This window comes from Artemia sp. Qi Xiang Cuo, chromosome 4, assembly GCF_049724085.1.
Source record: "Artemia sp. Qi Xiang Cuo chromosome 4, ASM4972408v1, whole genome shotgun sequence".
NCBI classification, from domain to species: domain Eukaryota; kingdom Metazoa; phylum Arthropoda; class Branchiopoda; order Anostraca; family Artemiidae; genus Artemia; species Artemia sp. Qi Xiang Cuo.
In genome coordinates this window covers 63,898,216-63,914,845 of record NC_142797.1, presented here as the reverse complement: position 1 = coordinate 63,914,845, position 16,630 = coordinate 63,898,216, and the positions used below count along the sequence as shown (strand labels likewise).

Below are 16,630 nucleotides of genomic sequence, written 5' to 3'. Positions count from 1 at the left end.
AGCCGGGTAGAAAAGCCTTTCGTACGCTACGTCTAATATTACCTTACTCGACCTTAAAAAATTTGTGCTGATGATAGCTTCATACGGGAAATTTTCGCATATTATAAAGTTTGTCGGAAAAATTCTAATATCCCTTTCTACGTATAGGCGAATTGAACCTTTTGCATCCAATTTATGCGCTGTCACGCTAGTTAAATTGGGATTATTAAAATTTTTTTGCCGCCTAATATGCGGAGGCAACATATAAAATACGCATGAGTTTATGATATTCACTGTGGCACCAGAGTCAGTTGAAGCCTTAAAGTAAACATTTGCCACACAAAAATCATTAAATATAGGTAGCTTATTATTACTATCACTAAAGGACGGTACTATTATTTGGTTGAACCTATAAAATATTCTAGGCGCCCTCTGGGTCCAATCTATTCTTCTGAGGGACCTGAAACGTTTCCCTGTGGATTTATTTCATGCGTCGATGCCTGCAATAGATATTCAGATATGTTCGTGGAATCTCTAGCTAATTGATTTATATTTGTTTGCCGATCTTGCCACATATTATTATGGTAGTTTGGATTTCTTGTGGCAGTGCCGGGTGCTGGCGCTGACTGCCAATGCCGTTGGCTTGAAAAATTTTCATTTCCCGTCGGCCAATTAACTATTTGCCGTCGTCTTGAAAAATTTGCATTTCCCGTCGGCCGGTAATTATTTTGTCTATTCTGGGCAGGGTTATACACATTTGGTTGGTACGCGTTGTAAGGTACTGATTGGCGCAATCTTCCCTGGCTATAGCCTAGTGCATCACTTGCGCTAAAATTTGTTCTGCCAAACAAATGGTTGCCGTAATTTTGCGTATTACTGACGGCAATCCTTGGTGTGCGATTGGGGACATACCGGCACTCTCTCGCGATATGCTCAACACGATTACAAATATAGTATCTTATTACTGTTGGGTTATTTTCATGGCTAATTTGTTTGACGGGCTGAAAACGTACTGTTTTCTGCATAGCGGGTTCTTGCCTTTTATTTCTTTGTGGCACGGGGGAATTATCCATTGAAAAGAAGTTTGGAGATGCCTGATAGCCCTTGAAGATCAAGTTTGCATTTGTTTTGTCTAGGCTATTTTTTTAGGAAGGTTAAGGCCTGCCCTTTTAATCTTAATAGGAGCATGCTGACTAACGTTTTTAGCTTTGTTTTTGTTAACTCTACAAACTGGGCCAATTGGATATTAAATTCGTCGATATCTGTTTGTCCATCGTATTGCGGAATAGATTTTGCTATTTCTACATTCTTCGCGACCAACTTTTGCGCCGTTAATAGTTTGCTTAATTCTTCTGACATTTTTGCGTTTGAATAACTCAAAATAAATTTATTTTTCAGTTCACCTCTTTTGGGGGAGGCTATTATCTCCTATGTGATCTTTTAAAGGGATTTCCTGTATTAGCTTAGCGGTTATAGGCCTACTTTTTCTATAAGTCTGTATCTCTTCAATGATATAAATTTAAATTTAAATTGCGTAGTTTGTAGCATAGCTAGTTCGCATGTTTTCCTCCAAGTTTACGATCGCGCCACTTTTGGCGTTAAAGGTTGGGGGTAGCCCTGTGGCAATAATGATCGACAGCGCTAAATGTAATGTAAAGGGGATTTACCCTGTATACTGATCGCCCCAGCTACGACGTTAGGGTTTGAAGCTGTGAACTTACACCTTGTAAGTTTTCCGATAGGGTCACGTGTTACGCTAAAGATTGTGCCATCAAGGATTGCGCCACAGCAATGGGGAGTAAAGTAAATGGGTGACCGCGCCACTCTCAATCTTAGAGAGAAAATAAAATGTGTAACTATATAAATGTAACCTCTTTTCCTCGAGTTATCTTCTTGTCAAATACCTCTAATGTTATGTAGAAATCAGATTCCCTAGAGAGCGCTACCGATGGAGACGCGCGAACTAGTTACCTGCTGTGCAATTAGATATAGACACACAAATAAAAAAAAAAAAAATAGAAAAGCAATTGTTTTATTGATACTCATATTTGAATGTAAAGATATGGTTCATTGCAACTGACAACAGCAGAGATAGTGAAAATAATTACAATTTCTCTACAATGACTGCATAATGATAATTCTGACAAAATGAATGTCCAATAATAGTTCTGAAAGTTCAATCCATACGAATGCCAATAATAATAATTCTGATCCACGAATGCCCCGAAAAAACACTTTTACAACACTATAAAACGTAGTTTTGGTTCTGCGCTCTAAGAGCTATATTACAATTAGCCCAATTTCTCTGGAGGGGCCCACCACATTAACATTATTTGCCCGAAATCACTTCATCATGCTAACTTTCTATCCAATAATTCGCTTAAAATATTTTTGATGATTAAACATTGATACTGATCTTATAGCTTAAGCTTCCAGTGAACGCTGTATTTATTGATTTTTTTTATTACCAAATATCTTAGCGAAATTGAAAAACAAAAAGCGTCGTTATTCGGCTGAGGCTAAAATACAGTTTCTCTTTTTGATGATTAAGAAATTTTCTTTTTTTGAAACGAGATTTAAACTTAATTAGAGGAAGTCGGAATTATCTTTAGAAAGAAAGAATTTTTTTTTCGTATTTTAAATATATCACATACTACTCATGGTACAACTATAAATTTTTAAAGGAAAACCGGAATGATTCAAACTATTATTTTCTTTTTCCCTGAAAAAGACCATGTCAATATAAAACAAACAGAAATTAATTAAAAAACTTTTTCCACAAAATAATTTTTTTTAAGTAAAGAACTACATTAAACCAAAAATGAACAAAAACAGTCAAATATTCTACCAAGCATACAATTACCACAAATCAGTATCAATAAATAAATGAAACCCAAAACGAACAGCAATTAAAATAAATAACAAATTCAAACTCAAAACTTGGAGAAATTAATATGAGTAGAGTTCAAAACTCTTATACTTTCTAAAAGCCAGAATATAGTTTTTACTTTACCGAAAAAAATTTCTTTTAAACGTTTTCACTTTTATAACTTTAAGAAATCAAAAATTAATTAATGTTTTAAGGAATGAATATAAGCATATGTATATTAAACTGACAATACATATTCATTTGAATTTTATTTTGAAGAACTTTTGATTTCCAGTCGCACTAGCCCGCTCCGAATTATGTAAGACCACTTCTTCCACCTGGATGTGACTGCGAGTGAGAATGAGTGATTGAATGTGAGTTAGGGAGTGAGTGAGTGTAAGTTTGAAGGCAAGTGATTACCCAAATGTTGAACGGAACCAAATCGTTCCTACCCAAATGTTTAACGGAAGTGTTTGGGTAAATGATAATAATAAATGATTTATAACCCAAGTCATAACAAGTTATGACACTTGTGGAGTAACACAAAAAAAGACAAAAGAGAAAATGAAATACACTACAGATGAAAAACTCTACAAATAAAAAACACTAAAAAAAATACACTACAAATGATAATAAACACTACAATGAAATTAACCGAATAGACGGACCAAAGGATGATGAGAGGATAAACGATAAAAAATAGTTTATTCGATTATAAAAATCTTTATGGGCGTGCGGGGGCATTTGCCCTCCAATCACTTTTGACTACTATTAAGGGTACTAGCCCTCTCATTTCCCAACTGAATGAGCCCCTTTTGAAGTTTCTACCACAACGGTTTCTAAAAAGACCTTACATGTCCACAGGGCATAACTTACCACCTTTGCCCAGGGGGCTGTGGGGGTTTGTCATCCTAAAAAACCTAATTTCTGGACCTTTGAACTACGTTGATCAAAATGGCTATCTAAAAATTTTGATTGAATGTGTTCGGGAAAATGGTAGGCGTGAGAGGAGGTAGTTGCTCTCCAATCACTTTCGACTATTAGAAAGGACACTAGCCCTTTCAATTTCCAATCGAATGAGCGCTTTTTGCAGTTTCTATGACAAAAATTTCTATAAAACCATATATGCCCCCGGGGCATAACTTACAACCCTTGCCCTGAGGGTTGTGAGAGGGGTTGTCATCCTCAAAGACCTAATTTCCAGAATTTTAAACTACGCTGAACAAAAGGGTTATCTAGGAATTTTGATTGGACGTGTTTGGAGAAATGGTGGTTGTGAGAGGGTGGTTTGTTGCCCTTCAATCACTTTCAACAATTAAAAATAGCACTAGATCTCTCAATTTCCAATCAAATGAGCCCTTTTTTAAGTTTCTACAACACCGCTTTCAGTAAAAAACCTTATATGCCTCCAGGGCATAATTTACAACCCTTACCCTGAGGGTTGTGTCATTCTTAAAGAACTAATTTCTTTAACTCTCAACTACGTTAAAAAAATGGCTATCTCAAAATTTTGATTAGATGTGTTTAGGGAAATGGTGGGCGTAAGAGGGGGGATAATTGGCCTCCAATCACCTTATACTGTTAAAAAGGGCACTAGCCATTTCAATTTCCAATCGAATGAGCTCTTTTTGAAGTTTCTCACGACAACGCTTTCTATAAAAACATATATGTCCCCTAGGCGTAACTTACAACCCTTGCCCTGAGGGATGTGGGAGGGGGGGGGGTTCATCCTTAAAGACCTAATTTTCAGAACTTTCAACTGAGTTGAACAAAATGGATATCTCAAAATTTTCATTTCATGTTTTTGGGGAAATGATAGGCGTGAGAGGAAGGTTATTTGCCCTCCAATCACTTTCGACTATTAAAAAGGGCACTAACCCTTTGAATTTCCAATCGTATGAGCCTTTTTTGAAATTTCTACGACAAAGCTTTCAATAAAAACCTTATATTCCCCAGGGCATAACTTTTAACCTTTGCCCAGAAAACTGTGGGGAAAGTGTCCTTTCGATATAATTTCCAGAACTTTCAACTGCGTTGAACAAAATGGCTCTCTGAAGATTTTAATTGGATTTGTTTGGGGAAATGGTGGGCGCGAAGGGATGTTAGTTGCCTTCCATTCACTTTCGACTATTAAAAAGGGCACTAGCCATTTCAATTTCCAATCAAATGAGCCTTTTTGAAGTTTCTACGACAACGCTTTCTATAAAAGCCTTATATGCCCCAAGGGCATAACTTACAACCCTTGCCCTGAGGGCTGTGGGGGTGGGGGTTCAGCCTCAAAGACCTAATTTCCAGAACTTTTAACTACGTTGAACGAAATTTTGAACGTTGAATCTAAAAATTTTGATTCGATATGTTTGAAGGAAAAGGTGGGCGTGAGAGGGGGGTTAGTTGCCCTCCAATCACTTTCGACTGTTAAAAAGGGCAGTGACCCTTTTAATTTTCAATCGAATGAGCCTTTTTTAAGTTTCTACGGCAAAGCTTTCAATAAAAACCTTATATGCCCCCAGGGCATAATTTATAACCCTTGCCCTGAGGACTGTGGGGGGGGTGTCCTCAAAGATATAATTTCCAGAACTTTCAACTGCGTTGAACAAAATGACTATCTCAAAATTTTGATTGTATGTCTTTGAGGAAATGGCGGGCGTGGAGGGGTGTTAGTAGCCTTCCAATCACTTTCGACTATTAAAAAGAGCACTACCCATTCGAATTTCCAATTGAATGAGCCCTTTTTGAATGAGCCTTCGATACGAAGTGCCCTGGTCTAGAAAAAAGCAAAACAATACATTGTGCCAACATCGTTCTTTACTTATGCAGCGCTATTGCGCGGCCTATGATGTTCCCGGGTAGTGCACTTTATAAATACTTTTCTAGCTTAAAAAAATAATCTAAAAATGAATTTAAGTTTTAAAAGTTAAAGAAACAAATAAGAATGTTTTGTGTATTTTTTACAAATAAAATTTTTACAAATAATTATACAAATAATTTTTACAAATAAAATGTTTGACAATCAAATTGAGAGAAATTCTACTAAAGCTTTTCTTCGTTTATAAAATTTGCTATGAATAAAAAGAAAAATGTGCAACGAGAAAAAAGTAGGGCTAGGTCCTTGGGCATGCCCATTTTGACTGCGTAAAAACCTTCTTGGGCTGGAAAAAATGGTTGTTCAGTAACTAGCACAGCGGTCCAAAACCTCTTTTACGCATACACATGTGGGCTCACAAGGAATGAATTAATCAGTTGTACACCGAACAAAGAAAAATTAAATGTACCCATTTCGTGAGGGGTGCTCAAATCAGGATTGCCAAAGGGATGCTTTTCGGATTTTTTGACATATTTTCACCTTGAGCGGCACCAGCTTTAGGGTCTAAAAAAGCCGCTTTGGACACTTTTTTCAGACCAAACCCATGTTAATTTTGATTCTGGTTCTGTTACTGCGGAAAAACGTACTAGTGTTTTTCTAGTTTATTATACTCTTACTTGCTGGAATCTTCTCGGTTTCGATGGTGCACCTACTTTCTTTCCTTTCTTTGAATTTCAACCATATCTAAACATTTAAACTTGAAGAACAACTTGATTGAACAGCTTAATATAATTTAGAAAGCAGCTAGAACTGAAATCTTTTAATTTGAGTTATAGTCAAGCTCATCTACCAGTTCTTTGGAGGGATACAAAAAGTGTCCCTTCTTTGCTCATTCTGAAACTTCTTTCAAAAAAAAAAAAAAAAAAAAAAAAAATGGTAAGTCTGCCTCAAAAATGAATTAAATTTTTGTCTCTAAACCAAATTGGCTGGTTGCAACCGAACTTGTATGCAATTAAATAAAAATACAAGTTTTTTTTTAACTGAAAGTAAGGAGCGACGTTAAATCTTAAAACGAACAGAAATTATTCCGTATATAAAAGGGGCTGTCCCCTCTTCAACGCCTCGCTCTTTACGCTAAAATTTTTTATTGTTAAAAAAAATAGAGTTGTGATAAAGTCAAACTTTAGCGTAAAGAGCGAGGCGTTGAGGAGGGGACAGCCCCTTTCATATACGGAACAATTTCTGTTCGTTTTAAGTCTTAACATCGCTCCTTACTTTCAGTTGAAAAACTTGTTTTTTTAAAATTTGATTTCTCATCTTTTTTTTAATAATGCTTGGAAATCCGGCGCCCCCTTCATAGCAATGTCCCTTCCCCCATGAAAACTTCCTCTATGGAAACATCCTCCCACAAACCCCGCAATTGTTTGGAACATAAATAGATTCAACTTACCACATACTCTTCCTTGGCTCAGAGACTAAGTCTACAGAGACTAGCAGCTGTGCAGATCTGCAGATCTGCAGCTGCGCGACAGAGACATTAAACTCTTGAAGTACCAAGGACAGTGAAAAATGAAAATGATGGTTCAGCTTAAACTTAAACAACCATATGGCATCTAAAAAAACGAGACAAATTATAGATAATAGTTATGTAGTTGTTGGTATTACTACTACTACTAACAACTCACAGGAGGACCAAGCTGCCTGAGGTCAACACAGCTACGCACGCTTTTAGTTCATCTCAACCTATTCAAAGCCTCCTTCTTTAAGACCTCCCAGGAATTGCCATTTCCCTTAAATCTTCCATTACGACATCCTCCCACCCCAAACGAGGACGGACTGTTTTCCGTTTAGCCCTGGGCGGTTGGCCGAAAAGGACAATCTTTGGCAATATATCGTCTTTCAATTGCAGAACCTGCCCTAGCCATCTCAACCTTTGTCTCATTATTGCCCTAAAAAGCGACATTAAACCACACTTTTCGTACAGCCTACTGTTTAAAATATGGCCAGTCAGTCAGGTATCCAAAACAATCCGTAGGCAGTTTCTCTGAAAAATATTTATCAGATCCTCCTCCGTTTTTGGGAGTGCCCTTGCTTCAGAACCATATTTAACCACCATCATCATCGTCATCACTTTAGCTTCTAATATTCTAATCTTGGTTCATACACTTATCTTCCTATTCTTCAAAACTTTTTTCAATTGTGAAAAAAACACACTAGGCCTTGGCTATTGTACTTTTAACATTTTGGTATTTTGGTATTAGCGGGTGACAAAAAGAAACGTGGGGAAAATCTCTAAAAAATGATCTAAAAGGATATACCATCAAACGGCTTAAGAAGTTGTAGCTTTCCTTTGAAAGTTGTTTTTGGGAACCAACAAATTGTTTATGTTCGGATTTTCAGGGACGACAAGCGCTAATTAATTACTTTTGCTTTTTTATTTTCATGGTTGAACGTGGCAGCACTGACGAAAATATTTTGCTGCACTGAAAACTTCATAATTTCAGAACAATACAAAAAATCTTAGAAAGTCGTAGTGTTCAGGTATGGATAGACCTAAGATAGATCTAGGGGGCAAAGATAAGAAAAAAGGATATTCCTTGGTAACGTGAGCGTAAAGTACATGAGGAATTTGAGCCTATGTGATTTTGAAGGTGAGGAGTTTTTACTGTGATTCGTATGTCTTAGAACTTAAATCCGTGTGCTCTTAAATAGTAAGCAGATGGAAACAAGACAACTAAATCTAATATCAGGCTCACCCTGAAAAACTAGATTTTTAACATATTGATAAATGTTCTTTGTCACTACCTTTGAGAAGGGAGAGAGAGAGAATAAGGAGAGGGAGAGATAGGAAGGAGAGATAGAGAGAGAGAAATACTATGTGAGAGAGAATAGTCTTTTCTTCCAAAAGTTGCTCAGTAACGTGTAAAAACAGGTTTATAATGTGTATTTTAGTAGAAAGCCTTCGCAAAAAACTACGCTGAAGAATAGATTTCGCAAGGGACATGTGACAGGAAAACGAGCTTACACAGCTGCTTTTAGTAAATGCTCAATTTGAACTCTGAAAGACTTTCGTTAAATTTGTAAAATGTCTATTTTCTTTCACACTTACGAAATAATTCCAAATGAGACAACACTTGCTACCAATTTAGAATTCTAACAATGTCCTTTTTGTTTCTTTGTTCTTTTCCTAAATGAGGTTCCAACATCACTAATAGGAGCAAAGGCCCAACTTTAGGGACTTGGAGTGTTTTTGCTTTCCTTCTCTAATCTCATGTCTTCCTTTTTCTCCCCAAACTTTCCCCTCGGATCTTCAGGGAATTTTTACTAAAATAGAAAGGCGATATGAATCATCGAATGTTGTTCGGAAGACACAAGGAAAATAATAAAATGAAAATGACATACAAAAAAAGGAAAATAAAAAAATAAGAGAATAATAAGAAAAAACGAAAATAAGATTATGCTTAAAGTAAAACCAGCAAAATAAAAAATCATGGAACAATGTGACTAATATATATTTGTATTATGTATTATTTCGAGGAAGGGTAGGTTAGTAAAAAAAAAAAAAATTTTCAAATGTAAAATTAAAGCAACGTTAAAACTTAATGAAAAATGGCTAAAGGGGGGGGGCTGCTGCCCTCTTTATCCTGCTGTTTACGATAATTAATTTAAAAACAGGTCTATTCAAAAATGAGTCACGTAATAACTCGAACTTACAAAACTGCAATTACTATGATTAAATAAGTGAAACCCAAAACGAAAGGAAATTAGACTAAATTACATCAAACATAAAGACAGCAGACAACGCTATGGATAATTTATGTGAGTCCTAGGCCGAACAGAAACGAAAATGAATAATTTTGTCAAACATATAACAAACAGATATTCCAATAAGAGCAGAACTGGCCTTAGCCGTCTAAACGCCGGATACCATTTGCGATTTACTAAATAAGATTGTATTTCGAGCAGTTTTTTTTTTTTTTTCATAACATCAAAAAACAACAACAAACAATACCCCAAGGCTAATATAGGTTAAAAATAAGATCTGCAAAACAGTTCGTAGTAACGAACTGTAAGTAAGGAGCGACCCGGCTCAATAGTAACCGAAACTCTAAAAGACGGGATTTTGATACCGATAGATACATCAAAAGAATCAGATTTTTATTCTGATTCAAAATATACAAGTTTCATCAAGTTTAGTTCTACACATCAAAAGTTGCGCGTCTGAGAAAATTTGGCTGATTTTCGAAAATGGGGGAACGACCCCCTAAAAGTTATAGAACCTTAATGAAAATCACACCATCAGATTCAGCGTATCAGATAACCCTACTGTAGAGGTTTCAAGCTTCTATCTGCAAAAATGTGGAATTTTGTTCTTTTGCCTTCAGAAAGATCATGAATGCCTGTTTATTTGTTGTTGTTTTTTTCCAGGGGTGATCGTATCGACCCAGTGGTCCTAGAAAATCGTGGGAGGGCTCATTGGAACGGTTATATGGGAGAATCTTTTCATGGGGGAAGTTTTCATGGGGGAAGGGACATTACTATGAACGGGGTGCCGGATTTCCCAGCATTATCAAGGAGGCACACTTGTGCCTCTATAAAGAGGCGACCCACCACAATGTTAAGCGATTTCAGGTCCTAGAGGTTGCAGAGAGACGGCGGTAATCGCATTTTGTAGCCCAAGCTCAAACTAAGAAACTTGCAAAATTTCATCCTCCTCCGACTTTATCTTCATGGGGTAAACTGGGCCGGAAGTTTGGACCCCTCCCACCACAGCCCCCCTTTAACGTTGCCCGATTGGGCTGAAATTTAGAGGTTAAGCTTTCCTAGGGCCCGGGAGCTTATCCTCGAAATTTCATCTCAATCCGATCACTCCTTCCCTGTTTTCAAAAAACCAAATATAGCCACTTAAAATTCATCATTTCTTTTTTTTTCTTAGCCACGCCTACAGGCCACAGTTGGCCACGGATCCGGTTGAATGAGGACTCATTTGAAGCAGAATTCGACCTGTTAGGGCCTTTTGATATTTTCAGACCGAAAAAATTATCCACCGAATTTATATTTACGAAAAACCTTAGTTTTTTTCAAATAATACAGATAAACAGGTTAGACATGCTTTGTTATGAAAATATCTGCGCGTCAAATTTCATAACAAAGCATGTCTAACCTGTTTATGTGTATTATTTGAAAAAAAACTACGTTTTCTAAAGAGTTAAAGAGGCTGAGTTACAAGGTCAACCCTTAAAACGTACAGGGATTAGAAGGCACAGTTGGGGGGGCTGTTAAAGAGGCTGAGTCACACGTTCGAACCTTAAAACGTACAGGGATTAGGAGGCACCCTGTACGACGTGATTTGAGTAATCAGGAATTAAAAGCCTTAACACAAGAATGCTCAAGAGCGGGGGTTTGGGGGCGGCAGCCCCCCAACTTCAACTCCTGACACGATCAGCTAACAGTTAGTCAAGCAATAATAAGTAATAAAGTGTACAAAAACGTACAGAAATTATTTGAAAAAAACTACGTTTTCTAAAGAGTTAAAGAGGCTGAGTTACAAGGTCAACCCTTAAAACGTACAGGGATTAGAAGGCACAGTTGGGGGGGCTGTTAAAGAGGCTGAGTCACACGTTCGAACCTTAAAACGTACAGGGATTAGGAGGCACCCTGTACGACGTGATTTGAGTAATCAGGAATTAAAAGCCTTAACACAAGAATGTTCAAGAGCGGGGGTTTGGGGGCGGCAGCCCCCCAACTTCAACTCCTGACACGATCAGCTAACAGTTAGTCAAGCAATAATAAGTAATAAAGTGTACAAAAACGTGCAGAAATTATTTGAAAAAAACTACGTTTTCTAAAGAGTTAAAGAGGCTGAGTTACAAGGTCGAACCTTAAAACGTACAGGGATTAGGAGGCACAGTTAGGGGCTGCCGCCCCCCAAACCCCCGCTTTCGCAGCCTTTAAATAAAAAAAAATTAAACTGAAAGTAAGGAGCGACATTAAATCTTAAAACGAACAGAAATTATTCCGTATATGAAAGGGGCTGTGCCCTCCTCAACGCCTCGCTCTTTACGCTAAAGTTTTTATTGTTTAAACAAAAAGTTGTGAGAAAGTCAAACTTTAGCGTAAAGAGCGAGGCGTTGAGGAGGGCGCAGCCTCTTTCATATACGGAATAATTTCTGTTCATTTTAAGATTTAATGTCGCTCCTTACTTTCAGTTTAATTTTTTTTTTTTATTTAAAGGCTGCGAAAGCGGGGGTTTGGGGGCGGCAGCCCCCCAACTGTGCCTCCTAATCCCTGTACGTTTTAAGGTTCGACCTTGTAACTCAGCCTCTTTAACTCTTTAGAAAACGTAGTTTTTTTCAAATAATTTAAAAAAAAGATCAGTAATTAAATTAAGAAAACATGTTTTTCAACTGAAAGTAAGGAGCAACATCAAAACTTAAAATGAACAGAAAATAATACATATATGATTGGGTTCGTCCCCTAGTCAATACCTCGCTCTTTAAGCCAAAGAGCTTTTAGTACTTTCATAAAAGCTATTTATTCTAATTAACAGCCTTTGTGATTAAGGGGTCATTTTTAAAGAATTGGAACAAAATTCGAATTTTAGCGTAAAGAGGGAGGTATTGACTAGGGGGCGTAAAATTTCAAATAAATGCAATTATTTATCTGAAATATTTATTTCAATGAAATAAATGTGGTTGTAATCATTCTGTAATTTTTGAAATTTTAAGTTTTTAATAAATAAAGTAGAGGGCGCTGTCAAAAAAGGAAAATAATTAATATTATTAATTTATAAGTAAAACAAAAGAAAAATTAATTAAATAATAACGATTAAATAATGATAATGATTAAAATAATTAATAATAATTAAATAATTTTGTTAATAAATGAACATTTTATTATAATTTGGCTTGATAAAATGGGGGGGGGGGGTGCTCATCAACATTTTGCGCTGGGTGCGAGAGAGGCCAAAACCGCCGCTGATTTTAAGGAAACTGTAGTGTCAAAAATTTCTGCTTTTGATTCTTTTTAATCCGAACATGTAGAAAATTGATGCTTAGAAAAACCTGGAAATAAACAGTGGTAATTTCTGAATCAATCTGTTTAATTTGTTGAAGCAATATTTTGAATTGACGAATCTATAAATTATTAAGCTTCTGATTTTTGTATTCATTTAAAAGAAATGTATTTTAAAGAAAGGGAATATGGATAAAAATTTACTGCATATGTCACATGGTTTTACTTTAGTGACTAAAGGAAAAATGTTAAATAAATCAAAGCAATACCATCTGATTCCTTATTTAATGCTCTTTCCAGCTATTATGGTTGATTTTTCCGCAATGCAGATCACACCTCCTTCTCGAATGGTCCCGGATATAGCCTTAGGATATATAAAAAACTAAAGAAAAACACCAAAAAAGTGAAATTCTTACTTTATAATATGCAACATGTTTCTATTAAATAAATTACCATATTTTCATCTGTTGCTATCCTCTTTTTGAAGTCATTTCAAATGATGTATTTATCTATTACAATTATTAACTATTATATTAATGTTAATGTATTAATAATATAATAATAATTAATATATAAATAAATATATATATATATATATACATCATTAATAATATGATAACAAATAATATAATAATATAATATAATAATAAACTATAATAATTATTTTTAATATAACAATATATTAATCTTATTATTATATTACAAATATTAACTATTACAATTATCACTTAGACGAAACAGTATTTCATCAAGCCAAGAATGCAGAAAATCCGTTTTAACAAAGGAGATGACGTATCACAAGATTCAAAACTGTTGAGAGATATATTATCAGGGCTATATATGGGACCCTCAAGGGGGGGGGGAGGTGCATCGTCAGAAAAGTAATCGCAATTTTAAAAAGAATATAAAACACGGATTCTAAGGGTACTATTTTTGTTTATTTCACATGTTTGCTTTATAAGTGTTCAACCACTAAAGTAATACCAAATACTTACTGCAGCTATCAGGTTAATGAAATTAAATTAATTTTTTTAAATTTAATGATATTGATATTGGAAAGTTTCAGCAATTTTGATTTTTCAATGTTATAATGACAAGAGAGACAAACTGTTTAAATTATGTTTTGTTTATCGTAAACCTCAAATGTCGCTAGGGCATTAGAGTGATTATGGTCTTAAGAGTAAAAATAACCTACAAAAAGAAAAAGTAAGAAAAAGCAAAAAAATAAAAAAAAGGAAAATAACATAATTGATAATGTAAAACCAGCAAATTAAAAAATACTTATAAAAAATGACTAGTTTTCAGTTGTATTATTGTTTATTTTGTTTGTTTTAGGAAGGGCAGGTTTTTATACAACAAAAAGTGTTTCCGAATGAAAGTTTAAAGCAACATATGAAACCTAAACCAGGCTATTCTAAAAAGCGGGAAGCTGCCCCACCTTTCACCCTCTGCTCTTTACACAAAATGTATCTTACGTTTTGTAGGCATTATTATCAATAGTTATTATATATTAAAGTTTTCTGATATATTAGTTGGAACTGATAGTTGGAAGGTAGTGAATTTTGTGTAGTATATGGAAGTATTTTTATTTGCTAATATTTGCTTGCTTTTTAGAAATCTGGGCCTAGGATGAAATGTTCTGCATGTCGTATTGTCTGTCATGTTTCATGTATACCACATTTAATGGACAAAACAAATTTTGGCTGTAAACCAACATTTCGCGATGTTGATGTGCGGCAGTACAGGGAAAATACCACCACACCCCATCATTGGGTACATCGAAGGTCCGATTCTGGCCGGTGCAAAACTTGTGGAAAGGTAAATATATCACATTGAATCAGGGGCATATCCAGGATGGGGCATAGGGCCATATGTCCCAGAAGGTCAAAAATAGTTCTTTGGTGGAAAGATGAGAAATACCAATAGGGGAACCATGAGTTTTGCTGATGCTCCCCCTGAAACTTGAAATCTGTCTCCACCCCTACATCCTATATTGATATTGTGACATATCCTTCCATCATATTTTTGCTTCTGGAATCATCGAAAAAAAATATAATAGTCTAAATTTGCTCCAATGTGGATGTTTTGAAAAGACTAAAAAAAAAGAACTCTGATAAACAAATAGAAATTGAAAAAAATCTTTGCTTTGAGAAATAAGATAATCTACTTTAAAAGAAAAATATATATTTTTAACATAATCTTGTAGAGATTTTCAATATTCACCCAATATTTTGATGTGATTTGGATTGTTCTTGGTGAGGTAGATTATTTTTTACTATGATCTAAAATTACTGAAAAATTTATACGAAGATATCTATTTCAGGGGCGGGGGAATGTAGAAATACCAACAAGGGAGTCATAAGCTTTGCTGCCCTCCTCCCTGGAAATTAAATTTCGTATTGGCCTCTACACCCATATTGACACTGCGACATATCCTTTCACCTTATTTTTGTTCTTGGAATCTAGCATGTACGCAGGAATTTGTTGTTTTTTGTTGTTTTTTTTGGGGGGGGGGGCAAATCCTTCAAAACAGAATGTAAAAGGCACATTATATTACGTAACATCTACAAAGCCAAAAGCACACATATCAAGAAATAGAGACTCGCCCTATATTGCAAATTGCAACCTACGGGCAGAGCTAAGAACAAACTTTTCCAGAATCTCATCCACTGATACAGAAACCTCTCCACGGACATTCAAAAGTGCCATGCCATTTAGTCGACCTTCATCCATTCCGCTGCGGAGATAGGTTTTTAGCCTTTTCATTGAAGAAAATGATCTCTCAATACATGCTGTAGAAGTGGGAATGATACAGAAAATGCAGTGTAACGTATGGACGTTGGGAAATATGCCTCGCTCATACTCAGCCAGGCTCTGCACTGCCGTTCTTGGAAAAAGACAGAGAGCTATTTTCAGTCACTCAGCCCGCCATAGTTGAAGCTCAGCCTTCACAGCGGACTCCGAGCTTGTTAGATCTGAGGCATATAAGTTGATCAGTTCTTTAACATCGCCAATAGGCTCTTTTACGACCAAAGTTGACAGGATTCTGCTGAGGCCTTTCAGGATGACTTTGTGCTTTGTGAATCGAGATTCGAGTGATTGTATGACGATTGCTGGTCCACGAATGGGGTGAAAAGGGAAACTCGATAGTAAAATTCTCCCTGCTTTTCTGCCGGGGCATCATGTGGGATGGTGACGATATTTCTCTTTCGTGGCATGGCAATGGCGATTTCCATTTCTTGGCATATGCATGTGACTTCCGAAAACAACTGACCGAACTTCTCTTCGGCCCTATTTCGTGTATCTTGAAACATCTCTGTCACACTTTCGACACACTGAATGCACATAGCCATATCAATGTTTCGTGACTGCAGCAGCTCAGACAAATTCAGTGTGTACCCCAGAAAAAAAATCCATCACAATAAGGGTCACTATAAAGTCCAAGCTCAAGATGCTATTGAGCAGAATTCTGGCTTTTGACGACGCCACGGAGTCCCCATTTGTCTCCATGTCTTCTAGGGCCTTAAAGATCAGAACAACTAACTGCTTTGATATCTGTATCGCATCGTATCCTTTGACCCATTGAGTTTCCATGCTCCTTTCAGATTGACTTCGGTAATTCTTTAGAATTACCATGTCCCTCTTGATCCTTTCACAAAATTTACTTTGTCTTGAAAATACTTTTAATAAAAACTGGCTTGGCTAAAATTACTATATATGTTTGAATAAAATTTTTAATAACAATGAAAAAACTTCCTCTCTAAGAACGATCGAAAAAATGAAAGATTTTCAAAAAAAAGAAATGGTCGAGTTCTGGAAAAATTACTGATAAAAGTGGATACATTTCTTCTATAGAAGGAGAAAATAGAATTTACTAGTAAGAGAGAATTTACTGTTGTGGCGAGATTTAAGAAATGAATTTTAATGAATAAATACAAATATATATATATATTTGTATTAGATCT

The 16,630-nt window shown here is 35.8% G+C and overlaps 1 protein-coding gene across 1 annotated transcript in view; it reads left to right on the top strand.

The window, feature by feature from the left end:
* Positions 1-15,658, top strand: part of LOC148953325 (uncharacterized) — a 79,148-nt gene extending 63,490 nt beyond the window's left edge. The window contains exons 3-4 of the mRNA XM_089087924.1: positions 14,280-14,483; positions 15,533-15,658. Of these exons, the coding sequence (XP_088944050.1) occupies positions 14,280-14,483; positions 15,533-15,658 (330 nt within the window). The remainder of the gene's footprint in view (positions 1-14,279; positions 14,484-15,532) is intronic.
* Positions 15,659-16,630: the final 972 nt, after the last annotated feature.